This window comes from Oenanthe melanoleuca, chromosome 3 (genome assembly GCF_029582105.1).
Source record: "Oenanthe melanoleuca isolate GR-GAL-2019-014 chromosome 3, OMel1.0, whole genome shotgun sequence".
Lineage (NCBI taxonomy): Eukaryota > Metazoa > Chordata > Aves > Passeriformes > Muscicapidae > Oenanthe > Oenanthe melanoleuca.
In genome coordinates this window covers 38,702,687-38,723,053 of record NC_079336.1, presented here as the reverse complement: position 1 = coordinate 38,723,053, position 20,367 = coordinate 38,702,687, and the positions used below count along the sequence as shown (strand labels likewise).

Below are 20,367 nucleotides of genomic sequence, written 5' to 3'. Positions count from 1 at the left end.
TGCCAAAAAGACTTAAGGAAAAATCCCAAAGGAAACAAGCTGGATCAGACAAGTTATTTAACTCAAACCCCATCATTTGGAAAGCAAATTAGAAAGGATCATCTAATTTGACAAACTACAAATAGTTTGAGAAACATCTTGCAAAAAACTACCATGATGAATGAAAAAGGAAAATACAAAAGAGGTATACAGTAATTTTCTAATTATTAAAAAGCCAACCCACAACTTCTCAGTTCAGAAAAGACAGCAGGGGTCTAGAAAAATGGGTGGTGTGAAGACTGATAGGTGACAACTCCACACATCTGACAGAAGCCAGAGCAGCCGATGAAAAGAATACAGGGCAAGTTAGGAAGCAAGAAAAGGAAAACTGCTGAGTCTGATTGAAGTTTCTGTTGAAAATTTACAAATACCCAAATATACTAAGACATGCAAAGCCTGAAGCACTCTGAGTTGTAAATGAGAGTAACCTGGAGATTGTATCACTACATACTAATCCTGTTTTATGCTATTCCTCAGATGTTTATTACCAGTTGCTGCCAAAGAGGAAATAATGGGCTAGATAAAAAACACAGAATAATTTGTTTATTTTTTGTGGTTAGGTAGTTTTAGGTGTTCCCAACAAACATTAATGTAGCTACATAAGGAAGCATTGGCTGCTCCTGACTGACTTACTTTGGCAGATTGCCACGCTTTGTTCATTTGTTTGCTGAAGTTCGGTGGCTTGATCAATACAGCTAAGCATGATGAATTATACATTTAATGAAATAATTTCAGTGGCTCTGAAATCCTCTGTACAGTCTGACCTTAATGATCTTCAAAAGGCATCGCTAGTCTTGGTGAGGCCTGGCATAACAGAACCAGCAGTGGGTTTCTGTTGTCCCCTTGACCCCTTAATACTAGAGTATCTGCAGTTTGACTATTCTAAACAAACTACCCGACAGAGGTATTTCAGAAATAATAATTTTATTTGTCCTATCATTATTAGTTAAACAGCCATAAACTACATCATACAAAAAAGTCTGCACTTAGGTTCTCTTCACATGCATTCACCAAAACCACAACCCAAAGTAGAGGCTGAAAGGTTGAGCAAATTTAATGTTCTCTGTTCGTGTTGTAGTCTTCAGGTATAATTTAAACCAGTTGATAGGCATGGCAATTTGAAGGTGAATGTCCATTTACACAAGAAGCCAGTAGTGGGCTTTATTATGGAAGTGGAATGGATGTGGTTTGCTAAAACCTACAAACCATCCTGATGCCTTGATGGGATAAGGGCTGGGGCTGTCATCTTCATTTCTTTTCTGGAGGTTCATGTTTTACCCAGTCGTCAAAGCCACCAGCATACTGCTGAACTCTGAAAATATGCAGAAGATACCTTTCTCAAGAAGAGTCCTTCTTAATATTGTCTCTTAAGAGGACACATCAAAAAAACTGAACCAAAAGTAAAAAATAAACACCCAAAACCAAAACCCCACAAACAAAAAAACCCTACCAAAAAAAAAAATAGAAAACACAGAAATTCTCTGCAACCATCTACGCTTGTACTTAGCTTCAATAAGCCAGATGGACATTCCTTTTTAGTCTAATACTGCCTGCTTCCATGCAGTGAGTTCTGGAACTCATTTCTTCCAAATGACAATGCTGGAGTTCAAACATCAAGCAAGAAATAGCAGCTGGATCAATTAAACAGTTGCCAGTTCTTTTTTAAAAGAGTGAGAACAGACTCACAGCAGTGGGAGATTTACGTATCTTTTTATTATGTTTAATACTTCAGTTGTCACCAAATAAACCCAGCACACTGATCTTTGCTTCCTTGCAAACCTACATGCTCTATAAGTCTGACATCAACCTGTGCAAAACTAAACTCTGAAAAACAAAAATCCACTATGCAAAACAATATTGGCTCCTTCAATTAAGGCAGCAGGAAAAACAGGTAGCAGAGGATATTTTTCCCTTTGAAATGAGAACGTGCTTCCATACTTTTGACAAGAATTAATATGAATGTTCCAGTTCCTGAACTGCAGTTCAGTGAAAACATGAGCAATGTCTTAAATTTTATCTGCGGTCTTCAAGACAGCAAGGCACCTTCCAAAGATAGGTTTAACAATTCTGCAAACCAAATGCTGCATTTCACTCTATCATCATCTCATTGTTTTGTTAGCTATTGCCTTCACTGCTTTACTCCTGGTAAATAATCCAAAGCTTTACTGGAAGTGAAGGCATCCTTAGTCAACAGTGAACTGTACAGGTGCAACTGCAATTCAACAAAGGGTGTGGTCTCTTAAACTATTTAAGATTATACTACTACCAAAGCAAGCAGCTCTCCACCCTTCCAACTTTCCTGCATCTCAGGACTAGTGCTTATGGAGCTTTTTAAGGAAGAAACATCTCAGCAAGGGAGCCCTAAGATGCAGAAGGACCCTTCAGTGGCAGCGTGGTCTTGCAGCAATTTGCATCATCAGCAGCACATGTGCAGAGCCACTGGGGAGTTGATTCAGAGGGTGGTATATCTCACTTAGCTGCAACACCCAATGGCATCCTTCAAGGTTCAATGGAGACAAGAGGAGGTGTGTAACGCAGATACCAATTCTTTTGTTCGTATTTCACATGTCAATTTTTACCCTTGCCCACCAAGGTACATCTTCTCCTTAATGGGAGAAGCAGCATTAATTCCATCCTTACACAAAAAGTCATACCTGCTGAAACCCAAGGACATGGCAAAACCGAGTGCTTGTTTACTTCTTGTTCCTGCCAAACAGGAGAAAACCACAGGGTCTGACTTGGATGGCATATTTTGATTATACTGCTGCTTGAAGTCCGTTGGGTCCATTTGTAGAGCTTCCATTAATTCACTCACTGGGAAACACAGAAAACAAGCTATTGTTTATTCTCCATCCACAGACAGGTTTACATTGCAAGACTTCTAACTGCTCTGGAGGAAAAGTTCAGCCTCATTACATGCCAGCAGCGTTCTTCTCTGCTCAGTCACCACCACTTGACCATTCCAACCAGGAAGAACACAGAACTCCCGACGGGTACACGGCGGCGTTGACAACTTACGCGGTATGTTGATGGACTCGGGGATTTTCCCAAACCTGTCGATCTCCCACCTCTCTCGCACATCGATGTGAAGGACGTTGGCCTTCTTCAAGTCTTTGAGCTCCTGGTAGGAGAGGTTCGGCTCCTGGGCGGCGCACAGGCCGCGGCAGGTGGGGCCTGCGGGAGGCACGGCGGGTCAGCCCGGCCGCGGGGCCCGCTCGGGGCGGGGCAGCGCCGCCACCGGCAGCCGCACCGGGCTGTCCCCGGGCACCGCCAAGCTCGGACAGACCCGTCCCCGGCCGCCCCCGCTCCCCGCTCACCGGGCGCCGCCGCCCGGCTCCAGCCGCCGCCCGCCGCCCGCAGGGCCCGCGCCGCTCGCCACCAGCCCCAGAGCGCCATGGCGGCCGCCCGGCCAGGCCCGGCCCTGCGGCGGGAGGAGACACCGCCCGCTCCACAGGGGCGGGCGCTCGGAGCCCCGATCGCCGCCGGCCGCGCGTGGCACCTGCCGGCACCGCAGGCACCGCCTCCGCTCTCGGTCCGTCCAGCATTCACCCTGCATTGCCCGGCGCGGTAAATTCTGCCAGCCAACCAAACTGTTGAGGCGCCTGAAAGTACCAAAGGCTGGGAGATTAAACAGAGATGAGGAATTTTGATGCCAAATCCAGTGAAAAAACCCCGAGCCTGTGAGTGTTATGCCGAGGAAAAAAGGTGGTTTTAGCACTGGCCTGCGCCACATTCACCGCTGTCACTGTCCCCTTACAGCCACGAGATGTGGTCCAGGCAGTGATCTCCTTTCTGCTGATCAGTGAGAGGATGTGAGGGAATGGCATGAAGCTGCATCACAGGAGGTTTAGGTTAGATATTAGGAAAACCTTCACCCAGAGGGTGGTCAGGCACTGGGACAGCCTCCTCAAGGAAGTGGTCATGGCCTCAGACCCAGCAGACTTCAAGAAGTGTTTGGACAATGCCCTGAGACACATGGTGTGATATTCTTGTGCCTGTACTGTGCACAGTCAGGAGTTGGACTCGAAATTTGTATGTGTCCTCCAGCTCAGGATAGTCCATGATTCGATGATCCTTGGTTTCAGTTTTGAATGTTTCAGTTTTGAACTAAAACCCTAGTTTTAGTTTTGAAAGCTGTGAGTCTTCTAGCCACAAGGACTAATGGCCAAGATGTATGTGAGTGGAGAAATGAGGGTCCTTCTGTTCCATACATTTTAAATCAGTATCTTGTATTTATAGCATACCTTTGTAGATATGTTACACACCAGCAATTCTAGTCTTTAAAAGCAGGCATGCTGGATCTTTTCATAAAAGATGCATTTTAAGGAGTAGGTTATTGTATCTTTACTAATGAGAGTTTTCCTTTTCAAAACGAGAACAGAGTATTCTTGGTTCTGTAAAGTGTGACAAATTGATCTTGGCACATATAACTGGTTCACTAGCTGCCCTTCTGCCAGCCTCTCCATATGGCCTCCCTGACAAACATTTGCAAATTGTCTGTCTGAAGCAGTGTATCTATTTATGAACTGAGGTTTAATGCATTTTCCATTTCCCACAAGGTAAAGATAGAATACGCTACTTCTAGAAATTATCTTTTGAAGTATAATTTACTGTATATTTTATCTGTAGTAAAATAATGACTACAGTTAATCACCACTTATTGCATGTATCACCATAAGGACCATAAAGCGTTCAATATGAAGCACCAGAACACCTGTCATATGAAATGCATATTCCCAGGAAGAAGCATTTTTATGGTTTTGATTTGACCCTGGATCCTACTAGGTACAAAAAGAGAGAACACACTAGCTTGTTAGCTGAAATAGGAAGCATTCACTAAGCCATCTTATGAAAGACAGAATTTGAGATCAGAACAGATCAACTTGGCAAACTCCTGCAGCTTGGTGGAAAGGTGGGAAGCAGCACATTCAATTCTTTTGTCTTCATGGCTGCACTTAAGTCAACTCCTCCTCAGCAGCTTCCTTCATTTCACCTCTTCACTTGACTTTCCAGTTCTGAACAGCCTCCCACACTCAAACCGAGTGGCACCCAACCCAGTTCCCAGCAGTCCCTCCCTCGAGCGCTGGACACCCTTTACTCTGCCTGTCCTCGGTGTGCATATGCTCATGTCATGCTCTTCTCCTTCCAGTCCCTCTCTCGGTGGCTGCCTCGAAAATCCACGCAGGGCGCAGACCCTGCTGCAAAACCTCTGGGCACGACTGTCCACAGCCCTGCGCGCTGGCAAACCCGCTCTTAGCGCGCTGCCCACGGGCACAAACCCAGCGCAGCATCTCCAGCCCTCTCAGCAAAACTCAGCAGTGAAGGTCATCCACCCTCTGCCCAGCTTCCAGGGCGTCCCGCAGGCAGACCTGCCGCTACCTGTTGCCTCTCAGTGGGTCGCGGTGCGCTCCCGGGCGGCCCCGCTTCCCCACCGCCCTTCCCACCCGGGACACGCGTTGTGCCCTGGAAGCAGCACGAACGCGCTGCCAGTCGTGCGGCCGCCGCGGGCTCTGCCGGAGCCGCCCGGGCTGCGGCTGGGGCGGGGAGCGGCGCGGCGAGGCCGGGGGCGGAGCGGAGCGGAGCTTCCTCCGCCGCTTCCTGCCGCCGCCGCGCCCGCCGCCGCCCGCCGCTCCGTGAGTGCGGGGCGCGGGGAGGGGGCGGGCGGCACCGCGCGGGGGGCGCCGGGGCCGTGCCAGGCCCGTCCTGCGCAGCCGGGGGAGGTGGCGGAGTCCCCGCCGCGGCCGGGGGGTCGGGCCCGGCCGATCGGCCCCGCCATGGCGGCGGCCGGGCCCGCGGCCTGCGGAGCCGCGTCCCGGGAGGCGCCGGGCGGGCGCGGGGTGCGAGCCGGGGGCGGTGGGAGGGGGCTCAGCCCCGGGCCGGGCGGGCCGCCCCTCCCCGCTGCCGGCGGCGCCCGCGGCAGCGCTGTCCGCCGCTTCTCCCGCCGGGCTGGTGGCCAAGTGCGGCTCGTGTTCGGTCACGGGCGACGAGCTGCTGGTGGCCAGCGCTCGCTGTCGGCGTGAAGCCGGTTAACCCTGCCGAGAGATGAGAACGGCAGCGCTGGGCCGCCTCCGTGAGCCGCAGAGCGTCCCTCGGTGTGTTAGGTTGGGGCAGACGGTAGCAGCTCCCGTGAGCTGCCGGGTTGAGCACAGGTCCCGGGCTTGGCGTAGGGCGCGGGGCTGCGGTGGGCCCGGCTCCGCGGTGGGCCCGGCTCCGCGGAGGGCCCGGCTCCGCGGTGGGCTCGGCTCCGCGGAGGGCCCGGCTCCGCGGTGGGCTCGGCTCCGCGGTGGGCTCGGCTCCGCGGAGGGCTCGGCTCCGCGGAGGGCCCGGCTCCGCGGAGGGCCCGGCTCCGCGGTGGGCTCGGCTCCGCGGTGGGCTCGGCTCCGCGGTGGGCCCGGCTCCGCGCTGCGTATGCCGGCCTGCGGCTGCCGCCGCCTCAAGGGTGCTGCTCGGAGCGGCCCGTGCCCGGTGCCGGTCCTCGCGGTTAGCCTGAGACCATTGGTGTTCTAGACCCATAGCTGCAACTCTCCACGTTTTATTTGTTATTGGGATTCTCTGATTTAATTCCTGTTTATTTTTTTTTCTTTCTTTCTTTTGCTGTCGTATCCTTTACTTTAAGACTTTGTCCTGCCCTTGCTGTAGCTGTGTTGATTCTTGCACTATTAAGCAGGGTATACATGGCAGTGTATTAAACATAGGTGCAGTAGAATTAAGACATCAAGAACATAGAAGCAGATGGCAATAGCTGCAGGTGTAGCACTGTATCCTAGTTGCATGTCATCTTTAACTACAAGTATTTCCCAGTTCCATTAAATAATTCTCTCATGCAAGCATAAATAACAGACTTGTATTTAAAGGATTCTTTCTTTGGCTGTTTTCTAGCTTCTGAAACAGAAACACAGTAATGGCACCAGCACGTGCAAGCTTGAAGCAGATTATGCCTTTGGGAAATTGTTCTCATGTTTACTACATTTGTAAATATTTTGTCAGATTTCTTCATGAAATATTGAAGAACTGGTGCTCTGTAGCTTTATTTCTGTGAGATTCACAGAACTGCTACTCTCAGGGGTTTTGTTTTGAGCATCAGTTGTAGATCGAGGACAAGTTGTTCCACTTCAGACATGCCATCAAAGCAAACTGGGGCAGTCTGTGTGGAGGAAGAAAATGGAATTAAATTTTTTGTTCTTGATGGCAAGACTTAGACTTTCAAAGAGCTCAAACTAGTAGTAACTTACTGTGTTACCTGTTCTGCACTCACTGATGAACCAACTCCCAGAAAACCCTTCTAGAACAGATAGAAAGTTATTGGCAGCCATTGCCTGTTTTTATGTTCTCCAACTCAGCCCTTCAGACAGAGGTACAGCCAGAGTCTTAGCTTATAGTATTGTCTTGTGTGGGTTTCAGCCTTCTGTCTCACACATATGCTGCAACCATAGTTCCTTTTTTCTTTCCTGGAATTCACAGAATTAGCACTTCTCCAAAGTTCGTCCTTTGCTCATATTGCCCTTTATTTCCTGTAATGACATTTTGGACTGCCTTTTCTCCAGTTTTTGGCCACATGGTTATCCTGGCAAGGTACTGTGAGTTTGCTGGTTACTTTCCAGCTCTTTCTGTTCTTATGCCCTCAGATTTTCTGTAATGATGGTACAGTAACCTTGATGTTTGTATCATGGAGTACACAGTCTGTCATCTGACTACGTTTTCACATACAAAGTTTTCACTTACAAGCCAACATCATTAGTTATAAGCTATGGCTCTTTTTATGGTACTGAGGTGTTTTGTTTTTTAAAGGATGATTTTCTAGAAAGACCTGTGTTGGATCACACATTCATCTACCCAGATGTTTTCCCCTTTTGGTATGTTATAAAAGAACTCCAGACATTTAATGTGGGATAGAGAACATGAGCAAAAGTTGCAATTTGCTTTATGGAGCTGGATATTGCCAGGTATACCTGAAATTTTCCATAAAACTTTGCTATAAGATACTAGCAGAAATATGTTGTCAAAATGCTGCTCTTTTTGCCCACTCAATGCTTCAATATACTCTAGTCATAAACCCAGTTACAGAGTCTTTTCATTTTTGTTTCTGGACATATCTGGCTTCTGTTCATCCTTAGAGGTAATTTTTCTGTGGCAGGTGGTTTTAGAAGGGAATCTGAGGGGGATTGTGGAGGATATGAACATGGAAGTTGATAGAACATGCTTAGCATGGGCAGCTGGCTAAAGCAGATTACTGGAAGTGAGAGATGCTATGAGATGTTCACTGTCACTAGGAAAGTTGTATCTAGCTGTCCAAAGCCTCCGTCTCACTCCTTGCTCAAAAAGTACATCAGTGTCTCACCCTTTTTAGGACTAACACAACATCAAGGTTGGCATTTAAGCTCCAGTGACAGTGTAGGATGTGTGATGTGCCTTTGGGCTAGGAAATCTTGGAGATGATGCTTTCAGAATTCCAGATGACATTTTCCAGGGGAAGAAGCTTCGCTGCCACTACCAGTCAGCAATTCTGGTCCTTTTACTGCTCTCGCAGGCGGCGGGGGCTTGTTTTCCGCAAAGGTTTCGGTGGCTGTCAGAGCGCTGAGCCTTCTGGCCTGCTGATGGGTGACACTGCCCAGCTGCTGGCCGTGATGGATGTGCTGCCTGTTTTCATTGGGTGACACTTGGTCTAGTGGCGAGCAAGGCAAAGTGCCACAGGTAATGCTCGGAACAGACGTCCGAAATATATCAACTTGCGGCTTGCATCAAAACATGTAGCAGTTCTGTGGAGGATCTGGCATACTGATCCATACAGGGACCTTTCACAGATGTGTTTCTAAGCTCTTTGGACTTAATCTGCACATCTGTGCTGTTCCTCCACCCCTTTGCTGCAAGGCTGCTGTTGACAGCTGGACAGTTCTGTTAAGTCACATGAAAATGCCAATTTTTCCCCGTATTCAGTGTGTGCTCTTCCCTTTCAGTGTGACACAGGTTTTTCCTTGCATTAGCAATGTAAAATGATACAATTTTAACTTGAAAGTTTGACAACAAGTTGTAAGACAGCTGAAATTTAGGCTACCTCAGATGAATTGAGGGATTGAGGTAAATTATTTGCCCCAGTTTTTCTTTGAATTCGGTGCTCACTGATGTCTAACAATACTGGTTTCACAGCTAATGGACAGTCCTACTGGGAGAATATTATCAATATCCAAATTAGTACCTGGAGATTATCTGTATACTCACTAGGCTACATTTCATAGGGTCAGTAAGTATGCTTAGATAGGCCGGTGGGTTTTGCATAATTTTTATCATTTGCATTCTAGTAATGCTGCTATAATCCTTCTAGTTAATCAAGAATCAGGAAAATATTGTCATAGGTATTCCACAGATGAAAACAAAAATGTGGGACTTGTCTGAAAGAGCTTGCACCCTAATTGTAAGAGGAAGGGAAAAGTGGATCTAGGCAGATGGAAGCAGTGATATGATATTAATTAGTGCAGCAGGTTATTTCTCTAACATACCAGTAGTCTGGTCTGTGTTTCTTATAAGTATCATGGTGAAGGTACAGCATGGGAAGACTCACTAAGGTGACACATTTCAACATTAAGTAAGTGAACTGTAGACATTCTAGGAGGAGGGACTCATCTTCCAAGTGAGAAGTGCAAGGTGATAAGATGGGAAAAGGTTTCGGGAAGTGGAGGCAGGGAAGACAGTTTGCTGCTCCAATGTCTCTTGCATAAAGATGTTGCAAAGAGGAATAACCTGGTGGGTTGGTTGGGTTGGTTTGGAAAAATGATTTTTAGTTCACACTAGCCTTGTAACTTTTATTGGTCTTAGCTCTCCTGAATTACTGTAAAATGTAAAATTTTAAAAAGTTAGTTATTTATTTTAGGAACTGCATTCAACTCTTGTAAATATCTAAATACATACTTTATGAAGAGGGTCAATTTATAAATATAGGAATATTAATACTGTTAAATATAGACTACTTCAATCATTTCTTACATTTAAAATAGTCTAAGCACACCGTAGATTTAACTTAACAAATTCAGTTCATTGATTTTTGGCACTCTGTCAAATCTGAAGCTTTTAAAATTAGATAGGCAGATCATTCTGCTGCTTTTGAAGTGGTTTGTTCTTTCTAAAATGGTGGAAATGATCAGTTGAGTGAGGAGGTTTGGCTTCTAATCAGCTTTTTGTAGGAAGATTGACATTAGAAGTCTTTTAAGAAGTAAAAAGTCAACTGAGAATAGCTAGTGATGGTAATGATTACACTTCAAACTCTTGAATCCTGAGCTCAAAGAATCTGAGCATGTTTGACAAGGATTAGTTCTTAGTTAGCTAGTTCTTAAAAGATGTTTTTTTTTAAAGGAAAAGGTTTAGGTTTTTCTAACCTAATTTTTTATATTTTTTTTGTTTTTCCCAACAAAACTGTGTAATTTCTAATTAAGACTTTTACTGTGTGCCAAATAGAGATGAGGGTAGAGCTAACATACCTTCTAAACTCAGGTTTTTCTACCACAAAAATCAGTATCTTTTTATTTGTCAGATTCATTAGTCAAATATTGTGTGCACCATTATTTGATTTTATGTATAAGAAATGAGAAATTTAAATGTTTTTAAGTATTTAAATGTATATAAAATGTTTTTTCATCACAAAAGAAAACTTCAAGTGAAGATTCTTGGTGACCTCTTTCTGTGTAGGAAAAGGATGAGAGTCTGTCCCCTTTACAATATTCCGTAGTTGGTGGCTGTAGACAGAAAATTCTCATTGGACATATTAAAAAAAATATGAGAATGGGTTGGAAAGATGCAAATCATGGGAATACTACCATGGTTTTTAATCTTCAGTGTGTCAAGTTAATTTTGTCTGAATTGTTCTTTTCTCTTTTGCCTGCTTGTCCTGAATGGCTTGTGCCTATGGCCAACAATAAGTTATAGAGCATCCCTTTTGTTTTTTTCATAGCTATATTTTATGCTTTTTTGAGCCTGTTTGTTCAGGATTTTCATTCCAATAAATTCTCAAATCTTTTATTTCCCATAAACTAAAATATTTCTGAGAAGTTATTTCTGAAACACCCTAAGTTTCTTCCTTGTTTAACTAAATTAAATACAATAATCAAATTCCTGGCATAAACATTTTGATTTTGAGATTATGTTGATTGATGTTGATCATGTTTTTATTAAATGGGATCTCTCATTTGTAATGTTCTCAGTCCCTGAACGTACTGGAAAAGGGCAGGCAGTACTCTATGTACACTTGCATTGTAGATCATGTGGAGTAGCTCGTTGCTCTTACCCTTCTGTCACACTTCCCTGCTTTTCAAAATCAGGCACAAACCCTGTCTAAGTCCTTGATATGCTCTGGTTTTTCCAAGAGCTCACAGGTCAGTAAACATTGTCTGATGGATATCCGTCTATGTGTGTGTCCATGAAAAGTAATTAATCTAATGGTCCGTGTTGTCTTTTCCTCTTAGTGAAAGGAGACTGAAAAGTGTCTGGGCTGTGCAGTGTGAATGCAGCTTCTTATGCCAGTGTTCGTTTCTAATGCCATGTTGATTAGGCTGGGCTTAAATGCCGTGCTTTCAGTCATTCTGGGTATCAGCTGACACTTTTTTCCCCATGTCCTGAGGGTCCCTAGGATACAGATCCAGCAGTGGGCTGTGTTTGCCTCGATCCAGGTCGTATTACCTGTGCTATGGGCCACAGGATTTCACAGGTGGGAAAGACTTGCTTGTATTTCAGCTGGTTGGGCCCACAATTATTTTTTGGATCTCTCTAAATGTACTGGTACGAAGATGACTTTCATTGGAATGAAGTCTGTGGTTTGGACAGTCTTACATAATCTGTCCAAAGAGATCAAAATTGTTATGCTGAAATGAACTCATAGATTGTTTATGTCAATGTTGAATCACCTAAACACAGATATGTTCCTTTAGGGGGGCATATTTGCTGTCTTTGCTATTGACTCTTTGCATAATTTAGTGTAAGGTCTTGTGTTTTCTCACAGCAGCTCTACAGGCCCTACTGTTTGATGAATGCCTTGATGAATCTTGTGCTCAGTTAAGTGGCAGGGCGATAAATGGTGATGGGTAGTTTCACGTGAAACTTGGATATATATAAGCTGCCAAGGCAGAAAGACACAGTTGAAGTTGTTTGAGCCTCCTCATGTTTTAGGGATGCCAGGTTGCATGGCTGTTGATGGACATCAGGTGTGCTAACATCTGTTGAAAATACATAGTCAGTAGCTGGACTATTTAGATCTTTCTTACTGTACGAATAGGAATTGTCAACCCATGAAATGAGCAAAGCTGACTTCAGTGGCACTGCTCACTTGCATGTCTAGGCTTCATAACCATAAGTATAGGAAAATCTGAAATCTGTAATTTAAGAACATCATGGTATTTAATATAGCATAAGCTAATTTCTGTGTAAATGTAGCATTTGGCAAAAAAATGCCCTGTGTTTTGAAGGCTTGAGGAGACATGAAGCTGTTGATGCAAGGAAGCAGTGAGTAAAGATTTCTTTCATACTCTACAAAAATTTGACTTGTCCAAAGCAAATCTGTAATGGATAGGGTCATGCAGAAAACCTCTAACACTGACAGTATTTAGGGATGTAGGACAGATGCAGGGATGTCTATCCAAATGTGTAGGAGCCTGCAGTTGGAGCTCGGTGGTACAGATTGCCTGCTTTGCTTTGGGGAAGGCTGTTCAGATACCAGTGGTGGTGGTGCTCTAATATCAGTATTGATGACTGTTCTGCTGATTGGTTTAGTGGATAAGTAAGAGAGGGAATATACTGAATTAAATATGCTAGTTGATTCCTGTGTCTCTCAGTGCTTCAGTAGCCTAAATGCATATACAGAAAAGATTAAAAAGCCTTAAGTAGACAAACTTGCTAAACTTTGGCAAACTTAACTAAGCGATCTGTAGTAAAGAATATACCTTTTGCTGTTCCCAAATGTAGGGCATTTTAGAGGTTTCCTGTACCTAATGCAGTAGCACAGTTGAAAATCTTTGGTCCTGGTGACTCAGATGACATTACTAGCCTGTTTCTCATACACAACAAGATGTCATTTTATTTCTGAACAGAGTGGCTCACATATTTGCAGTGTATGAGTATTTGACTATTTTACATTCACATGCTTTGTATGTGAAGACACAAATCTGTTTTTGTGAATCACACTATTGAAAGACAAATTGTAAACTAAGCCCCAGCAGCTGTCTGTATGATGCACAACTACACTCCTTCAGTGGATTCACATTTAGATTTTGATTAAATGGCTGGTGTGCTGAAATCTCTCAGGATTTTTTAAGTTTACTAGCAAATATCTATGCTTTAATTCTGTTCCTCATAGGACTCCTTGATTAATGACACATACTTCCTATGAGAGACTTCATCTTTGTGATTTCTCCAATGTTTAATAAAGGGATCAGTTTGCACTCCAGTCTGTGATCCCTTGTAGGATAGAACACAATAATTGGATTTGGAAGACTTTTTTATTTTCCTAAAGTGTTTAAAATTACTCAAAAACTTTTAGGGAATGTGCCAAGGATAAATAATGACTGAAACCTTTCACAAGGGATATATGTTAAGGAGGAAGAACATTTATTCTGATGAAGTTTTTCTGGTTTATTATGGTTATAATAACTTACTTTGCAATAGCAAAAATAAAGGAGATCTTAATACCTCAAATATTTAACACCACTGCCTAGTAGTGAGTGTGCTTGTGTCCTCTTCTCCTACAGCTACAATTCATAGTGTGACTGGTATTACGACATTTCTAAGACTTCATTCCTGACACATTCATACTCCTTGTTACACAATAGCTGAGGTTAGACCAAGCCCAAAACTGTGTTTGTGATCTTCAAATGTGTGATTTCATCTTGTGCTTTTAGAATTCAAACTTGCTACATTCAGTGAAACATTTCAGTTAACAATGAAGTAACCCGTTTGTCTTTTCTAGTAAGCAACAGATGCGGGTGAAAGATCCATCAAGAGCCAACCCTGAGAAGTCAAAGAGAAGCAAAAGGCCTAACAGGCCACAGGATGAGGACTCTTCAGATGATATTTCAGGTAAGTACATGGGGTGATGTTTGTCCTGAGGTTGAGGGCTAGTAACGTCCATGTTGACTGATGAGAACCACAAATCATTGGTACCATGAAGTACTTCTCTTGCTTAAATTTGTAACAGAAATATCCCTAGTCAGGTGTTTATGATGTGGTCAGTTGTCACATGACATGACTTCCCTGAAGGACTGGAGAGTTGGTTGATCTTTGAAGACAGCCTCTTCAAAGGGGTTCTGTCCTTTCCTCTCCATGTGAGGTCAAGCATGTGTGGCAGGAGGCTGCATGGCTGAACAGGGAGCTTCCAACTGAGCTCAGAGGGAAAAAGGAATGGCAGAGAGGGTAGAGACAGGTTTGGGCTGCCCTTGCAGATGTCTGGAGTGTGCAGGATTAGGGATTAGGTAAAGCGACTTCAGTTAGAATTGGATCTGGTGAGGGGTGGAAAGAGTAAGATGAGCCTGTATGGGTACAGTGGCAGTAAAATGTGGACTAGGGTGGGTGCAAACCTGCTGTGTGAGGGGCCAGGGGTTCTAGAGACACAGGATATGGGAAAAGGCTGAGGAACTCAATTCTTCCTTTGCTTCTGTCTTCACATGTAAGCTCTGCACTTGATCCTCCCTGGCTCCTGACCTTAATGGCAGACTCTGGGATGTAAACATTGTCCAGAGTAGAAGATTGAGAGCTGTTAAACAAACTGGATGCACACAAGTCCATGGGGTCAGATGGAATCCATCTGAAGGTGCTGAGAAGACGGGTTGATGTTATTGTGAGGCTGTGCTCTGCCATCTCTTCCTGGCAACAAATTGAGGAGGCAGATAGGTCTGCCATTCAGAGTGACTTAGACTGGCTGGAGAAATGGGCAGGCAGAGACTTCTCAGTGTTCAGCAATGGCAAGTGCAGCGTTTGGCACCTGGGCATAAACACATGCCATTACAGGGTGAGAAAACAGCTTTGGAGAAAAGGTCATGGGGGTCCTAATGCACACACTGAATAAAACCAAGCTGTGCTGTTTGTGCCTACTGTAGGCAGGATTGCATTAATGAGAGTGCCGGGTGGGCAGGTGATTCTTTCCATCTCTTTTTCCTTTTTTTTATTGACTACCTGATGGTAGTTACAAAGAAGGCAAACCAGATTCTTGTAGGAGGTCTCATAATGAGAGGACTAGAGGCAGCAGATGAAATTTAGAGCATGGAAATTTGACAAAGTGTGAGGAAATTTATTTTATATTCACTTCAAGGGTAGTTAGAGAGAAACCTTATTTTGTAGTGAGTTGGTGAAGCCTCAGTCCTTGAAGATACTCAACACTCAGTTGAAAAAAGCCATGAACAAACAGGTCTAAATTAGTATTTGGCATTGCTTTAAGTAAGGGCTTGGACAAGATGGCCTTCAGAGATTACTTCAAACCTAGCTTATTCTGTGATATAGTGGAATTTGTGCAAAAAATATGACAGAGAAGAATGGTTGATATTCACATTCAGAATGAGCAGTTGTAGTAGGATGTATAGTATTAGAAAATCTTTCTTTATGGGTTGAAAAGTGGTCAATGGCCTGTGTTGTTGTATGCAAAAATAGATTTATCTATTATTTTATTGTCAAGAAATGGGGAAATTAGTTTTGTACAAAAGTAATCCTTGTACTTCTGTACAAAGTAGTTTATCTGGTTTTAAGAGGTGGCATTTATTGACTTGAAAAGAATTTCCATTATGGAAAGACTGAAAGAGATTCCTTCATAAAATTCAGTATGTGGGGAGCAGCTGGCTGCTCTTTCCTACTTTAATTCTTTACTGTTTTTTTTCCTAATGCTGAATTAATTGGTCTTTCAGTGTACATGTGCTCTCTTTCCTAGCTATTATTTTTGATGGATAAAAGCGAGTTTGTGCTATTTTCTGTAGGGTTGACCTGCCAGCACGTGAGCCAGGCAGTGGACGTGCATCATGTGAAGAGAGCAGTGGCTCAGAGTGTGTGGTCAATCTGTGCAGAATGCCTCAAGGAGAGGCGGATGAGCGATGGTGAGCCCGTGGCACCTTCAGACATCTGGCTGTGTCTCAAGTGTGGCTCTCAGGTAAGCATGTGCGCTCCCTTTGCGGAGGTGGAGTTTCTAAAGGGTACTGCTGTTGTGGATCCTTGTCTGTTTGGCATCTCATTGCCTCCAGAGGAACAGTGTGACGTAAGTGCTTAGTTGTGAGAGTCCCTGCTTCAGCTTCCTGGGGAAGTGGGATGTGACCTTATGGTCCTGTCTCGGTTTTTGGCAGTGTTTGGGGTTAGCTTTATGTATCACAGTGCCATGTGGCATCATGATTAGTGACAGTCCTGCCTTTTCTCTGTTCTTATCTGCATCCTCTTGCCACTTACAAAGAATTGGCTCTGGGAACTGTGTGGCTGCAAAATGCATCCCTTCAGCTGGCTCCTTTGGCAGAAGTTCCCATAAATAGGAATGAATGAAAAGCCAAACATGTATATTGCTGAATGAGCTTGTGCTGTGGACACTCAATTGCTAGATTTGATTGAAATCGGGGAGAAAGGACTGTGCTGGAGTGAGAATGCTGCTCCTCTGGCAACTAGCCATTAGATGGGATCACTTATAGTGTTAGGTCATGGCCTCAGAGTTTAAAATGGCAGGTCCTGACCCCAAGGGCTTTCACAGATTTCTGCCCTGGGAGTGAAGTAAAGAAAAATTTTTTCTTGATACAGCAAAGTTCAATTTATGGGCAGTGTCAGGCTTGGTTCAGCCAATAGTTGCCTGAACAAAGGATTTCACAATTTTCTTGAAATTTCAGTAGATTCTACTATAGAAAACAACTTTCAGTAGATTTTACTATAGAAGCCAGCTCCTACCAGTATAATATGAACAGATTTGAAACATGCTATTCACAAGGTTCAGAAGGTAGTTAACTAGATCTGAGGAGGACTCATACATCTTGTTTGAAAAATTTCTTTAAGGAGGGCTTTTAAAAGGAGTTAATTCTGTGTGCTTCTTCATATTCATGCTCTTAACAGCTTCTAAAACTCATGCTTATTCAGAGACCAGTCCTGGGTCTAAGTCCCACTCTGTTCTTACTTGAACAATTGCAAATGCTTTCTCTTGAAATTGCTGTACATAAATAGTATGTTCTAAGCAGCTTTGTAGCACAAAGCACTTTATGTACTTTTTCGTTTGCTGTCTGGAATGCATCTGACATTCTTGAGCAGTGAGGCTTACCTATGCTGTCCTCTTCCTTATATTTTGTGGACCAAATATGCTACATAGTTGTTGTATTCACAATTACTAGAGCATTCTTGCTTTTGTGAGTGGTACAATTTCTTGTCTGTTGATATTTATTCAATACTTTTCTGAAAGCTAGGAATTATTTCTATTCAGTTAGAACAAACTTAATAAATCCCTATATTTTTAAGTGATTTTTCCAAGTAGAAAAGATGAGAATGTTAAATCCTCTCAATCCTTATGAATGCTAAATAAGTAGGGCAGAATAGCTTCTTGTCTCATTTTGAAAAGTGGAGTTTTTGTAGTTTATTTACTAATAATACAGTCTTTTCCTTCTTCCTTCCCCCCCTTACTGGGTTGATGTGTCTGTTTTTAGGGATGCAGTAAGAATTCGGAAGGCCAGCATTCTCTGAAACACTTCCAGACTGCCCGCACAGAACCTCATTGCATCGTTATCAACCTCAGCACGTGGATCATATGGTAAGAATCAGTATGCAGGTTTGTGTGTGCCTGTGTGCAAGGACTTCACTAAACTTCAAGCAGTGTCTTCTCATGATAAAGAATGATTCTGACAGATAAAATTAATGCTTTCTCTAAGGGAAATGTGGCAGGCTTTCTGGAGGCAGTATGTGTTTGTCCTTTGTGTTCTCTGAAATTATTTAAAGCTGCAAGGACCACAGTGAATTGGGACTGATCCAGAGAAGAGCATGTGTGAGATGAAGGAATTCAATTCTATTCAATTTTTTAGTGTGAAAATTGAAACTGAGAGCTTAAGTACTTTGTGTGAGGTTGTCTGGGAGGTTTGCTAGCAGATAGCCCTGAATTCCAGTTTGTTTCTTCTTTTGTTCAGGTGTTACGAATGTGATGAAGAGCTGTCAACGCATTGCAACAAAAAGGTTCTGGCTCAGATAGTTGACTTCCTCCAAAAACATGGTGCCAGGGCTGAACCAAGTAAGTTTGCACAAATAGTTATATCTGGAGACACCTGTAATGTACTGTCTCTAAAAATAAGCATTTCAGATTTTGAGTCATGTTAAAAATACAAATGAAAAGTTAAGTACAATGTGACTGTAATGTAATTTATAATTGCAAAGCTACTTGGGGAAGTAATGCCTGTCAAAACATAATGTCACCTTTTTTTCTCCAGTATGATTATATTTTAAAAATATTTTGGGCGCTGTAGGACAGTTTTTCCAAATTTTGTCTTTAACAAAGAAGGTTTACCACAGAGGAGTTGCTACCTTAAATAAGACAAGGCCATATAAATTAATAAATTAATCATAAATTAATGCATAAAAATATATCGAGGTGTACCCTATACATTTACTATAGATTAATTTAATTTTCTTGGTATGGATGTATCACAGCTTAAATTTTTCTGATTTAAACTTGTTCTCTACAGCTAGATTTGTTTAAGTGGATTTTCTGGTATTCTGTTGTTGCAGGTCACGTCCATTTTTACTGTTTGATTTTAATTGATAGAATGGTCATTTCTATTAAAAAAAGATAGTATTAAATTATTTTCTTATATTAGGAGCATACTATACCTTCTTAATATATGGGATAGTCGATAGAACTTTGTATGTGTGGCCCTCAGCTGTCTGCTCTAGATAATGTTGATGTTATTCATCCCTGCTGTAACATACTTGGCAGCATTTCTGGCTTGTGACTTAGTGCATTGAATTCCACATTTGCTTCTCAAAACTCACCTTGAGTAAACTTTTAAAACAATTGGTTGCATCTTTTAACAAAGATGATCAACCAGTTAGAAGTAAGAAAGAATGGTTGCCTTACAGAATTCTTCTAGCTGCATGTGCATAAACCCTACTGGCTTTAAGAGATGTTGCATATTTTTTGAGTGAAAAAATGAAGGGCTGCTTAAAAATACATACTTTGATCTAGTCACAAGTTGTATATTAAATTATTCAACTTTAATAAATGGACATATTGCTACCTTTTGCATTTTTTTTTTCTTGAAGTAGTAAAAATAAAGCATGTGATTTCTGTTCTCAGCTTTAGTTTCAAATTTATGTGTAATAAATGTCTGTTGCAGCCTTGTTGCAGATGAAAATGCTGTGGTGGTTTTTTTTTCAGTTAATGTAATGAAAACAATTTTATTCCATTTTTGTACTCCTGGATAAGACTTTCTGAGTGATACAATTCATGGTTTAGATTCTTAATTTGTGAAACTTCAAAATATCTAAAGCTTTCAAATTAAAAAGTTTAGGGGTTTTTTGTGAAATATCTTAAATTAAGCAACTAAAATTCCAGACTAACTCAGGAGAAGTAAGCATATTTATAGCAGAGCAGGGTGGCATATATTTCTGCTGTATATGCATTTATGTTTAATTTTGATACTTTGTTTTGAAAATGCTTACATTTCATTTAGGTGTTTGCTGATACAACTGGAAAAGCTGTAACTGGAACCAAAATTGTATTTTTTTTTTTGTTTAGGGCTTAGACATAGCCTTGCAGGGTGCCTGCCTTGGCAGTGAGAGGTGTGAGCATGCCAGGGTTGCTCCTGCAGGGCAGTCACATCTCCTGCTCCATTCTGGGAAAGGGTTGAGGCTCAAGTGCAGGCTTGGATTCACGCATAAAGCGTGTGTGTGTACTTCCAATGATGTTTTAAGGGTGATAGTCTGTGACCCTCCCCACTCTGTCTGTGTTGAGCTGTTGGATTGCATTTCTGAAAGCTCTGGGAATGTTGGCCCAAAGATGATTTGTTGGGTTTTCCTGAGTGGCAAGGAAAAGACAGAAAAGCTCTTTGCCTTGTCATGTCTGTTGCTTTGGGCCAGGCTCCTTGCTGGAAGAGGCTGGAAAACAGCCGTGTATTCATAAATGACTGGTGTGCACGACAGGGAGCTCCCGACCAGAATTGGCATTCTTGGTTCATTTTGATAAATGACAGACTTGGTAGTTCCCCTACTGAAATCTGAGGTTCTTTTCTTTTCTTTAAATTAGACTATCTTTAGGGATTTGGAAAAAATAAAATCTGAAATTGAAGTGTAATTCATGCTGTTGTCTAGAACACAAGAGGACATGATGTGTTACTGTGAAAATTAACTCTACTTTTGTTTTGATTT

At 42.8% G+C, this 20,367-nt stretch overlaps 2 protein-coding genes across 4 annotated transcripts in view; one reads left to right on the top strand and one right to left on the bottom strand.

Moving 5' to 3' along the window:
• Positions 1-568: 568 nt before the first annotated feature.
• Positions 569-3,450, bottom strand: TSTD3 (thiosulfate sulfurtransferase like domain containing 3). Its single transcript, XM_056488030.1, has 4 exons — positions 3,357-3,450; positions 3,058-3,213; positions 2,694-2,853; positions 569-1,351 (listed from the first exon to the last, which is right to left on the bottom strand). The coding sequence occupies exons 1-4, from the start codon at positions 3,433-3,435 to the stop codon at positions 1,288-1,290; spliced, it is 459 nt and encodes a 152-aa protein (XP_056344005.1). The 5' UTR covers positions 3,436-3,450; the 3' UTR covers positions 569-1,287.
• A 2,136-nt stretch (positions 3,451-5,586) lies between these two features.
• The window catches only part of USP45 (ubiquitin specific peptidase 45), a 48,663-nt gene continuing 33,882 nt past the window's right edge, over positions 5,587-20,367 (top strand). Inside the window, exons 1-5 of one of the 3 annotated variants that reach the window (XM_056488021.1) lie at positions 5,587-5,672; positions 13,982-14,091; positions 15,975-16,144; positions 17,661-17,764; positions 18,135-18,235. In XM_056488021.1, coding sequence (XP_056343996.1) covers positions 13,992-14,091; positions 15,975-16,144; positions 17,661-17,764; positions 18,135-18,235 — 475 coding nt within the window. In that variant the 5' untranslated portion in view covers positions 5,587-5,672; positions 13,982-13,991. Of the gene's footprint in view, positions 5,673-5,912; positions 6,132-13,981; positions 14,092-15,974; positions 16,145-17,660; positions 17,765-18,134; positions 18,236-20,367 lie in introns of those variants that run through there. The other 2 variants (XM_056488020.1, XM_056488023.1) reach the window with 2 other exon arrangements.